General features: G+C 31.3%; 1 protein-coding gene across 1 annotated transcript; it reads left to right on the forward strand.

Moving 5' to 3' along the window:
* Positions 1-7,362: 7,362 nt before the first annotated feature.
* On the forward strand, positions 7,363-12,958 carry LOC145314891 (uncharacterized). Its single transcript, XM_080154967.1, has 3 exons — positions 7,363-7,731; positions 12,117-12,352; positions 12,808-12,958. Exons 1-3 carry the CDS (start codon positions 7,546-7,548, stop codon positions 12,956-12,958), a joined length of 573 nt encoding a protein of 190 aa, XP_080011093.1. The 5' UTR covers positions 7,363-7,545.
* Positions 12,959-13,078: the final 120 nt, after the last annotated feature.

The following is a 13,078-nucleotide window of genomic DNA, read 5'->3' on the forward strand; positions in this document are numbered from 1 at the left end:
GAAAAAACTAAAAGAATATGTGGGAGGGGGGATGATATGAAAAAAATAAAGAGTTTTGAAAATATTTTTTCATTTTATCCCCTTCCTTGCTGGAAAAAACTAAAAGGGAAAAAAATAAAAAAATTTGCAGCCAGAAGGAAAAATATTAATCTTGTGTAGAATATACACCCCTGATCTTTGTATAATGATTAATGTAACATTTAGATGATTTGATTGTAATGAGCAGGTGAACAAAAGCTTGGTGCACTTTTGAACAGGAAAAACTATCCTTAAAATTTCTTATTAAAAATGTTAATAATCTCCGCTGTAAATAATCATGTATTGACTCGTTCCAGTTTTATTTGACTCAAGAATAAGCTTATTACATAGATTCTTAAGTATTTAAGTGTATAAGTATCAAGTAAGGTTGTTATAAATGGTTCTAATGGTGCGTCTTAATCTTAACAAGTAATAATACTTGAATGTGGTGTTCTTACAACTTGTATAATCTTTAAAAAAAACTATGTTAACAACACACATAAAAGAAGGTTTGTAAAATTATTTTGTGTCATTTTAAAAGCGAAGCATTTCTTTAGTTAGGGTCGGTCGGTCCGTCCTTCCGGAATGGTTAGCTCTTTTCTTTAATTTAAACATGATAGAAGTATTCGATCGATTTCAAACTTTGCATGATGATTCTCAGAACAATTAGGTACTACTAAGTAAAAGAAGCAAATCTATAATTGTTACAAGAAAGTCCGTACGTCCATTTAAAAAATGCTGATTCTTTACTTTTTGACAACAAATTTTTGTATGATATAATTATCCCATTCATCAGAGCTTCTCTAAGAATTTTGGCTAAAATAAAAAGCTAAATATTTCTGTTGTTATAATGTAAGGATACCCTAAAATGTATTTTTCGCAAAAAGAGTTTTCACACCTACCCCGGTAAAAACTTTACAACACTAAGGCCCTTAATAAGCTTGCATTCTATTTATAACAAGAATAACAATTTTACTTTTAGTAGAGCTAATTTTCATATCAGGTCTGACCTTGCATTCTTTGTACAATAAAGATAGAAAAGGCGAATAAAAAAAGAGGTTTAGTTTAGTAAGCTGTAGAGCTGCTGCGCTTATAATTATGAAAAATAGTAAAAATAAAAACATTGAGATAGATTTACCTCTAGACTGGTGTCATAATAACACTAGCGATTCCGCTTGTCGTCGGGGATGTGATAGGTATAAAAATGGTCATAATTAAGACATCAAAAGCTGTACATACTGCTTTTATGTTAGATGCACAAAAGTGGAGGAGGAAATGCCTTGGCCCAAAAAAGTCGTAACTCTTTACCATGAACAGTTCTGTACAAAAAGTCATGTAATCAAAGGTTGGACTGTCTGCAATTGATGGGATATTGGCGCCTTTGGACCTAATTTAAAGTTCTGGCTCTAAGTTGTTATCATCCGTCCACAACGGCACTAACCAGATATACAGATATTTTGTTTAAATTTATCAATGGAGTAGTTTAGTTTATCTGTGCTGTTTTTATTGTGTCAATTGTTTGCAAGCGGTAGACTAAAGATAAAAATAAAAATCTAATCCATGGACATACAAACATAACTGTATAATAGTTTTACTCCTAACAATTTAAAAATCACATTGCAGAAGATGCATTAATTAAGAACCACTTTAAATTAATTTGCATCAAGAAAAAAGTGTTAAAATAGATTTCTAAATTTGTTGTAATTTGCGAATTTATAAAAATAAGGTTGCAAATAATTTAGCAAAATGCAATGCTAGCTATGTCTTGAAACAATTATAATTTAACCTTTTTTTTTCTTTTCTATAAAAAATCAAATATTCTAAAAAGAAAAAGAAAAATAAATTAAACCTACATTTGTATTAATATAGTTGTGTCTTATGATTTACAGCCTAGTTAAGTGTATTCTAATAGAGATATTAGAATCATAGAGGCACAAATAATCTTTTTTTATTTGTCCTATGATTAACAGCCTAGTTAAGTCTATTCTAATAGAGATATTAGAATAATAGAGGCACAAATAATCTTTTTTTATTTGTCCTATGATTTACAGCCTAGTTAAGTCTATTCTAATAGAGATATAAGAATTATATAGGACTAAACCATAATTTTTTGTTATTTTATGATTTACAGTCTTTTCTATGTTTATCCTTTTACAGATATAAGAATCATAGAGGAATCATTGATCTTTTCTATATTTATCTTATTATATTCAACCTAGTCTAAGTATATTAAGGTATATTCCCTTTCGTGGCAACTCCTCTTAAGAGGTGTTTCGTCATATTTTTACAGTAGCTTTTCTCCTATTTCTAGCCCCTGCGGGGGGCTCTAACTCTGCGGGGTCAATTGTTTAACCCTGCGGGGCAATCACCGAACCTAACCTAACCTAAATTCTAATAGTTTTAGGATTTAATGTCTGGAGTATCAAACTTGTTTTGCCTCTAAATCTTCTATATTTATTACTTTTATAATGGTATGGGGAAATGGCAGAAAGAGGCACATTGAAAGCAAACAATTTACAGGCCAATAAAAGAGCTTATCTAATTCTACTATCACTAAGTATTAACAATTCTATATTATAAAGCCAGAAATAAGAAATAACTAATGAAAGAAAGAGAAATAGAATTAAGTTATCAAATGGAGCATAAGAAAATGATTAGGTTAAGTCTAAGTACTATAAAATATATTAGCGGTTACGCCCCCAACATCTAAGGGCTTTTAATTCAAAGGGCCCAGAGGAGCTAAGAAATAGCTTAAAACCATTCCAAACTTAAATCTGAAATTATAATACCCCTAAGCCATCACTGAAGCTATGAGAAGCTTACCTAAAATAGAGAAGTCAGGTAGGTCTTCAAGATGCTAATTTTTGTTCATTGGTTAGGTTATATGTGGTTAAAAAAAACCGTAAAGGGCCGTTGGCAAGCACTGGGCTTTAAAAATCAGAGAAAATTTAAAAGTTCTGCCGATTTATGCTAAATGTTAAGTAAATTATTTAATTTTATAATATCATCTAAATCACGAAACCTTTTAGTTTACAAAGGCTCTGGTAGTGTGAGTGCCTGATTTTTACTCAAGTCGGCAGATTAATTGATAACAGAGAGATTATTTTTACACCATTTACAATCTTACTTTATTGCAAGGATAATGCTATACAAGGCAGGGAAATAGTAGGAAATTACAGGGATATTACAATTGAATAAAAAGTAGACTTTACTCAAAACTTTTAAAATGGGTTTTAAGTGTTTTATTTAGCTACTTTCTTTATCTATGACTCTCAATTTTAAGCTGAGTAAATTTTACCAATATTTCTACGATGTAGCTCGGCAACTAAGGTTCTTAATGAATTGAATACGTCTGCACTACTATAAGATCCTTAATTACCCTAGAATAACATGGTTATAGTTTGTAGGATTACCCATCAACTCATATTTTTACTATAGCTGCACTACTATAAGATCCTTAATTACCCTAGAATAACATGGCTATAGTTTGTAGGATTACCCATCAACTCATATTTTTACTATAGCTGCACTACTATAAGATCCTTAATTACCCTAGAATAACATGGCTATAGTTTGTAGGATTACCCATCAACTCATATTTTTACTATAGCTGCACTACTATAAGATTCTTAATTACCCTAGAATAACATGACTATAGTTTGTAGGATTACCCATCAACTCATATTTTTACTATAGCTGCACTACTATAAGATTCTTAATTACCCTAGAATAACATGGCTATAGTTTGTAGGATTACTCATCAACCCATATTTTGTAGTAATGATCACATAACTGGAAGATAGTGGTTAAGATAAAAAGGTTAATTATCTTTACAGTGTGTCCACAAAAAAAATATTAAGATTACATTTTGTTTTAACAGCAAAGGTATTAAACATATATTCTGTGTCGGTTTGTCAGTATAACGCAAATGTTACATTAAAGATGCTCTTTCTATTTCTAATTGACAATAATCTCTTTTTTACCTCTAAAAAATGACTTCTATATTTTCCTAACTTTTTTTTTACCCTCTCTGTGATTTTTTTCACTTTTTTGTCTTTATAACCAAATTTACTTTTTAAAAATGTTATACAATTCAGTTTTAACATATATGAGAAATACAATCATAGCTTTAGTCTTATGTTGATATAATAATTGTAAAAAATTACTTATTTTCATGAGACAGGCTATTGAAAAAGTTTAATAGATTTTGTGGACACCCAGTACGTATATCTTGCTCTCGCTAAAGTAACATTTGGCAAAATCTTTGCTCATTAAACAAACATAAAAGGGTAACCATTAAATACAAATTGCTACAAAGTATATATAGAAATTCTTCAAGATGAGAGTTTCGAGACAGGGATCTAAAGGGATAGGACAATGGCCGATAAATTGATGTATATCCCCAATGATAATACACAAAATTTCCCCTTCTGTACATAACAATAAGTGGTTGAAAGTTTGGACACTCACATTAATAAACCAATCAATCAAATAAAAGTCCCTAAAGCTGTTATGCCAACGAATAAGAAAAGGTTATCCTAAATCTTTGAGGACTAGTGTAATATACAGCCCTATGTTCACTACCTCCCTGATTTCGAGGATTCAGGTATAATTATGCAAAATTTGAAAACGATAGAATTTATTCTAGCATGCCTAGATTAATAATTACAGCTTTCCATTAGAGGACAGGAGGACCTTAATCATAGAAAAGCTTCGTTTTTTTTTTTTTTAATCACTTAAAATGAATAGTAAGGAATTAAAAAAAGAATCGGTATGGTAAGACCATACGAAACACTTGAAGAAAACAAAAAGTACTGATTCCAAACTATTTTTGACCGCCTGCGATAAATTATACCTAACAATGATAGAGGTTCTAAAAAAGTCTTAAAAAAAGGAAAACCACATAGATATGACAAAAAAAAAACATGATTAAACCAGGATTTTAAATTTGTCATTTATTATGAAAGTAATTTGTTGAAAGAGCCTCTATTATTGCATTATGTAGTGTAAATATTGCATCTGCACTGCAAGCCCTGTTAAACTATTATGCTGTAATTATATCAACACGAACCCCATTGTCATTATATAATTATTAGAATAAAGTCACCCTGTAAACTAGTTTTCAGTGTGACTTGGAAATCGATTGATATCCTCTGGATTAGAACCGAAAAATCATGTATAGCATTGTATTACAGGTAATTTTCCACGAACATGAAAATAAAATTTTAAAATTAAAACCAGTTTTGTCGACTAGGGACTCAGGAGGACTAAAGGGGCTAAATAATGGTTTAATCTTTTACTTTTACTTTGTATTATCCGTGGAAAGCTTTCCATAATTCGATGCGATAAATATCTATCATAAACTAAATCATTTATGTTGGCTAATAATACATGTTTTCAATATGTCAACTATGACAACTTTTAATAATTGACATATCCAACAATTTTAAAGAAGAATGTCAACAAAATGCCTCTTGGTTTAACACGAGACGCAGCATATTTGTCAACTCCATCCACAATTAATCCACTTGGATGAGTTTAGGGCACTTAATGTATTAGGACACTTTGAAAGGGTATTTATGATCAAATCTAAGCTTAAAAGAGAAATGAATGGACACAAAGGACTTAAAATAGCCTAAAACCTGGGGAGAACCGAGACAAAGTTAAATAAAATCAGGGATCGGAAGCCTCACGTAAGCCGCGTGTAAGCCTCAGTGAAATCGTGATTTTATCACTATAAAATTCAGCTGGATGTATAAAACGGCTCTTTAGCAGACAATCCTTCTTTCTTAAATTTTTTTTTCTGCTCACAAGCAGGTTTAAAACTGAGGCTTATGCGCGGCTTACGTGAGGCTTCCGATCCCTGAATAAAATTTAGTCTGACGAGGTTGTAAAATGATCTATTCATTTGAATATTTCCTATTGATTAGTATTAAAATAATCACGAAACCTTTTACAAGGATTTCAGTATGCCTTATTTAATACCTATAATTGTCGTAAATTTAGGTTGCTAACATGAAACTTATTTATTGGTCAGTTTCATTTATCAGGGTATGAGGCAAAGGGATGGAGGGGCGGTATCGTTATTTTAGTTATTTTTTGAAAATCTGGTGTAACATCCAAGAAATTTTAAAGCCTCTACTTTTTTTACTAAACATTACCATCTAGTCAACCAACCTTTTTATTTACACTATCTTTGTCTGACAGCCTTGAAGTTATGAATTACGTCTGTTATGGGCCAAGGAATTCCCTATATTAATGCACCCGACGTAGCACCATAAAAAAAACTTTGGATATGAACGGATTAAGACAAAATTCGAGCACATCACCTCTCCATAAATAAAACATCAATAAGAAGTTTTTTCTATCTATATTGTATTTTAATAAAATTTAATGATTTTACTCTTCATAAAACGTTTTGCTATAAAAAGTCTGATTTCATCAAAAGTATTCTGCAAAGTAAGGATACTTAAAGGTTAATTTTTATGGTTTTTATCTTTATCTATAAGTTAAATCCCATATTATTTAAACAAATAACATTAATCATTATATCATTCAAATAGATTATAAGGGTTTAACATGCATTACAATATTGATACCCAAGATTAAATTTGTCTAATGAAAGATGTCTTTTAGTTTTTATTTTCTAAATATTGAGAAAATTCAATTACTTTAATGAAAAAGCTATCTTTTTTATTTTCTAGTAAAGCTATCTCTAATTAATAATACATATAAAATGAAGTTTGTGTCCACACATAGTTGAAATCTATGGAGTGCCTGAAATAGAAACGACGCCGCCATTTTAGTTTAGTTTGGCGCGCTTCTCTCTTCCCAGACCGCAAATAAGATGCAGCGGCAAAGGACATAATATCAACTTTAATAGGCCATACACCATTGGTGAACACTCAGAGAGAGAGAGTAGGGGGGGAGAGTTGTAGTGCCTAGCTATGAAATAGTTGACTGGGTTGCAGTGGTTCTAGTCCACACACAGATAGTGGCTTCAGTAGATAACTCACACACACACACACATACTTAGTTATTAAGGATACTCAGCTTGGTTAGAGAAGGAAGGAGAATGAGAGAGAGTGTGCTAAATATATGAGTAGTGAGTGGGTCTATATAGAGAGTGACTAAACTCGGGTATACTTGAGTTCCACTGCTAGCTCTAGTCTCCTAGGCCTAGCCCTAGCTCTCTAGCTATCCAGAGTTAGAGTAGTACAGTGGTTCATTTATACTCTATACTCTACCATATATCCCCCCCTTGCCCTAACTTATTCACCATACATTCCCGCGCATCCCACACACACACACACACACACAGAGTAACTGAGTATGTAGAGACTTAGTAACTGTGAGTCTACTGTACTTGGTATACTAACTACTCTATAGTGTATACATTTAGTCCATCATTTGCCGCCAAATTATGCTATAACTCCCCACCCCCTTTCCCCCCACAACTCTTAACTGCTTGACTTTTTAGTACACCTGCCATTTTGGCGGCAACTGTTAATAAGTAAAAAAAAATCTATGAACCCTGGGACAGTGTATACAGGGGGTGGTGAGGGGGCCCCCACAGCAGCCCTGCCACTATTCCCCAGGGTGACCAGCAGCAGTGGTGGTGGCCCCGCAGGGGTGCAGAGCCCCCCGCAACAGAGTGTTCACCAGTCCATCCATGAAGCACTGATGTCAAGGATTAGGCCCTTTGGACTTGCGGTAATTATTTTATTACTTTTTTTAATTGCTTTACGGTTAATTAGGTGAAGAGAGAGATAGTTAATTATGCACTATTTAAACAGCCTCCTATGTCAAGGAATCATACTTTAAGGTTTTAATCAAAATTTAATCATTTAATTTTAATTATTGCTATAAAATTAATGAAAAAATAATAGCTTGAATAAAAAGATTAAATATATCTTGAAAAACGTTTCTTAATTTTTATAATTATTTATTACTTTAGGACATTCTTATTAGCAATAATAGATTTAGATGCATTATATCCAAACAATCTACTATTAATTTACTTTCAATTATAAAAAAAAATAATTTTATAAAAGTACCACTACTACTTCTTAAACTAAAGTATCTTTTCTTTAGTTTTTGCTTTTTTGTGAGTTTAATTTTTCCACCTTATGTTATGTCTTGTTTCATTTAATTGTGCCTATACTTAAAAACTGTTAACCAAACGCGCTGGGCGCACAAATTACCACTTAATTAGACACCTTTCAAGCTTCAAACTTTTTATGCACAAACCTAAATTTAAGGTGTATAATTATCTTGTTCAGTTAACTGTTTTGTTTTTGTCAAATTGTCTAAATTAGTGTAGTTTTAATTTATGCAGGTTTTATTTATACAAATATATTAATTATCAATGAGCTTATACTAAACCAATTTTAATTATTAGTAGATCCATACATATGATCATTAAAGCTTTTTAATTAAACCTGTTTCTTTCTTTTAAAATCGTATATAAATTAGATTTGAATTTAGGACTGAAAGTATCCCTATATAAAAGTAACAGGGTGTTTGTCTGCTTGTGTGAATCTTAAGACCATGCTAACCTTTCGACCGATAAGACTTTCCTTTACAGATAAGTTTCTCATAAGTCCACGGAAGGTTAATAACTATTTTATGGGAGGGTACCTCCACCCTCCCAGAAGAAATCATCCCTGGAAAAACAATATTCCTCCAATTCAACTCTCAAATTGTATTTTTATTAAAATATGTGAAATGAGACATAATAAGAATATAATAAAATGTCATAAAGTTTAACTCTAACAAAATTTGAAATGGTTTCTGAATTGAAATATCCTTTCAAGTTGTACAACCATTAGCTAAAGGTCTAAAAAGGGATCATAATACAATTTAGTAAGATTAGCCGAGTATAAAGCCTTTCATACAAGATATCATTCTTTATATGTTCAACTGGCGGCTTCAACAGTAGTCTTATGGTGTAATTGTGGTGAACCAAACTTGCATTTTTTATTATTTAAGGGAAGTTGAGGCATAGACGTCCAAGGGTGGGGATAAAGGGGTGTCTACCCCCCTCAAACTTTGAAATTATCATTTTCTCCCTCTCAAAATTTAAAAAAATACATTTGGTAGCCCCCCCCCCCTTACCTTTGAAACTCCTTATCCCCCCCCTCGAAATCAAAAGCTCGGAAGTTCTTAGTTGAGGTACCATTCTCAAAAAAAAAAGTTTGAAATCTCTCATTGACCTATCCAAAATAAGCTCTACTAGAACGATTCAGCCCATCTTGAAATCATTTCTTTTGAGAAGAACTGTAAACTCAAATTATTTATTAAATCAATTAATAACTGAACCTAGTAATAGTGTCTAACTTTTTATCTTTGTGACGTAACAAAAATCGAAGGATGAGAGGGGAGGTGGGAAAGGAAACCCCTAAAAAAGAGATAGATTTTTGTTACGTTCACAAATATAAAAAGTTAGACACTATTACTAGGTTCTTAATAACTCTTTTAATATCAATAACTTTTTAGTTATTTAAAATTTCTTTCAAAAAGTACCTAAAAAAAACACGAAAAAAACTTTTTAGTTTTAAAAAAATCCAAAGCTTAAATATGCATTTTTTGCTAAATTTTTGTATCTCCAACCCATCATATTTAATTCAGTTTAATGCCTAATATTGGCGCGGTAAATGTGACTGTTACAAAGATTTTATTCCATTGAGAGAACCAACTAAAGGATAAAGGATAATGATCCTTAAATTTTATATTTAACAATAAACCCTATTTAGTATCATTCAAAGTCTAGCTTCAAGTTGTCCAATAGAAATGCGCTTTTATCCACCTGGGTTAGAATGTGTATTAAAATATTCAATAAATCTCTTGTAATTAAACTTTGCTATTCAAAGAAACTAAATTTTACTGTAGAAAGATTTTTCATTAAGTATTTTTTTAGCCTATTCTCTATCTATAGTCTCTTAACTCCAAAACAATCAAACTTAACCTAACCTAAAAATAATATAATAAAAATCTAAATGCAATGATAACGTTTCTATATGAGCTTTAACCCTCAATGCAAATGAGTAATAAGATGATCAACTCATATATTACTATTGCGCGGCATTTAATTAACTTGTGCGCATTGTATGTTATACTACTTGTAGATCCACGTTGTTACAATATTGATGCACAATAGGGAGGTCAACAAAGGCAAAAGTTTTGGCCTCATGTCTCCCCTTATGTTCCCATTTGTCCCCCTTCCATTCTCTAACATTTTCATATTATGCCAAAGTTCATACAAGATAACCAACACAGATTTTTTTCTTGATAGCTAATCTAATTTACATACGTCATATGTAATATACGTTGGTCTATAGAGATCTTAGAGGATAAGAAAATGGAAGATGATTCGAAACACCCCCAATGAAAATTGCGCCTTCAATAGATTAAATTTATTTATAGAAAAGTTTGTAAACTGCTCATTTATATAAATAGTATTCAATATAATGCCTTAAAGTTTTTTAAACAACGAATAAGAGAAAGTGTTTATAAGACTTTGGGAACTATAGATTAATTTACAGTCCAATGTCTCCTTCCTTCCGATCCTGGTTGGTCTATCAATTAATGTAAAATACACTTTTTGACCTAAAAATAAAAAGCACACAAACATCCCGCTAAAAAATAAAATTTGTCTCTATCAAAACACATATAGCCCCTTTTTATATCAAACTTTATATCCCTGTAATAGGTCCCCTTGAATGTGTGGAAAAAAGTGTATTTTTATCTACGGCCGTTTGGTTATATTGAAGTATGTTTTATAATTTATATCATTTTTTGATAATCTAACTATTTTAAGATATTTTTAGACAAAAAAATCCTGTATCAAGGCTTAAATGTTTATGAATTATGTTAAGAAAAATATGATTTTATGTTGACTTTGCAACAATTTTATTTTCTTCCATTAATTTATCCCTATATTTGTGATGATAATTGTATTAGTGACACATAAAGAAAGTTTGTGACACAAAAGAAATGCCGTGTCTTACTTCATTCATTTTTTCTTCATATCACAATTTAATTTTACTTTAAACTTTTTATACCAACAAAAATGATTTTTTCAAAAGCAGCGATGGTCATAGAAAAATTATGATACTAAAATTACAGGTATTGCAGCTGGTATTTCATTTTAAAACTTGTTTTATTGTAAAAGTCAACTCTCTATATGAAATACTGTTTGTGTTTATACAAAACAACGTATCCTTGTGACGTTTCTCTGCCTTTACTGTTTATTTATAATAAAAAAAACATTCTTTCTAAAATTACATGTATGGTTTTAAAGATAGTAGTAATAACTCATTAGCACTTTCTGACCCTAAACTGGGGGCCAATGACTTCTAGAAGAAATACATATAACAATAATAGGTGCTTTCCCTCAAACTTAATTTTTGACAACTGAACCTTCCTCCTTTCCATTTAAAAGGATAAAAAGGGGGAAGGGTCCTATCCTGACTGAATTATATTCCTGTGGGGCCCTTAAACTTGAATATGTAGAAAAATCTGAGTAAATCTAAAAATTTCTTTCTTGGTGTTAGAATGAAAAAACACCTCTTTTCAATAGAATAAAAATAATATTTCTTGTATAGAAAATCTCTTATGACTATGTATTTAATAATGTATATTGTATAATAGTATATGTGAATATTTAGTTATTGAAGCTTAAACCCCTTAATGTTTGAAAATCCTTTCTTCTCACGTTAAGCCTATTTTTCCTGTGAAAAAATTAATATACCTTCAAAAATGTATTATAAAGATATTTTTCTTTGCTAGAATTCAGTCTTATATTTAAAAGACATAGGTTAAATATAGCTTTATAAAGGAAATTTTAACCATTTATTAATACAAAATTGCGCCCATAACATCTAGGGGATGTGCATTTTAATGGGTCGAGAGTGGGATCTAAATTATAGCCTTAAACCTCAGAGTTTTTATGTAAAATGGAGAACTTAATTGGTTCAGAGGAAAGCAAGATTTCAATGGACAGTCGTAAACCATATATTTATATGTATTTAACTATGAAATTGTAGATGAAAATAATAATTTAATATTTAATATGAATCAAATAATTATTTGTTTAGGGAGCCGACCTGAGTGAGTTGGCTGCTGGCGGAGGTCTGACCCCTGCCAGCCTGGGGAATCTGGTCCGCCCTGACGGGTTCCCCCACCTGCCCCTGTTGTCCCACATGCAGAATAACGGGTTTCTGTCGCACTCCCTGGCCTCTGCTGGGGCATTCAGACCCATGTTTTCCTCCCTCCAGACTGACAACAGTATCTACAAGTCTTTCCCCTCCGCTTTCCAGCCACCAGCTTCCAGGTAACTTTTTGTCCCAGTATAGCTTCGAAACCTAATAATATCCACTTAAATAGAACCGGTTATAAGCCATACTGAACATACATCAAAGACATTTTCTACGAATGATAAAATGACAATCATTATATTTATATAGTTTTGTACAAAATTGGTATTGATATTTTAATTATTGACTTACTATTCGCGAAAAGCTGTCTTTAATATAATGCTATAAAAATATAGTTCGTAGCTGAATAGCAAGCTGTTATTGCAAACTTTTATAAATTAACAGGAAGAAAACATTTTGTAATGGAAAGTTTACAATGATATTAAAAAGGTTCTGATGATGTGTAACAGGAGTACAATTAGCAAACCAGAGATGGGTAAACTAATTTAACTTGATATTCACAGGAAAAACAATGGCAGTTACATAATGGAATATTTGATGTCCAAAATTAAGTTTGATATATTTTTTTCAGAGAAAAAGTGTCTCCATCGTCATTATTCTCCCCTGGACAAAATTTGTTTCCCCATTTATCCCCATCTTCCTCTCGTTCATCGCCATCTCCTCTATCCAAAGTGTCTCCTGCTCCATTTAATAAAGGAAAGTCAATATTTTTATCAAAATAACTAGCTATTTTCAATATTCAATTAAGATAACAAGGCAGACAAAATTAGGCTGTTTGAATAGTTAAAAATTTGACGAATGGATAGCAAAAGCAAATTATAAATCAGATGCTTAAAGATTTA

The sequence above is a fragment of the Acartia tonsa genome, chromosome 3 (assembly GCF_053477335.1).
Source record: "Acartia tonsa isolate MP-2025a chromosome 3, ASM5347733v1, whole genome shotgun sequence".
NCBI lineage: Eukaryota > Metazoa > Arthropoda > Copepoda > Calanoida > Acartiidae > Acartia > Acartia tonsa.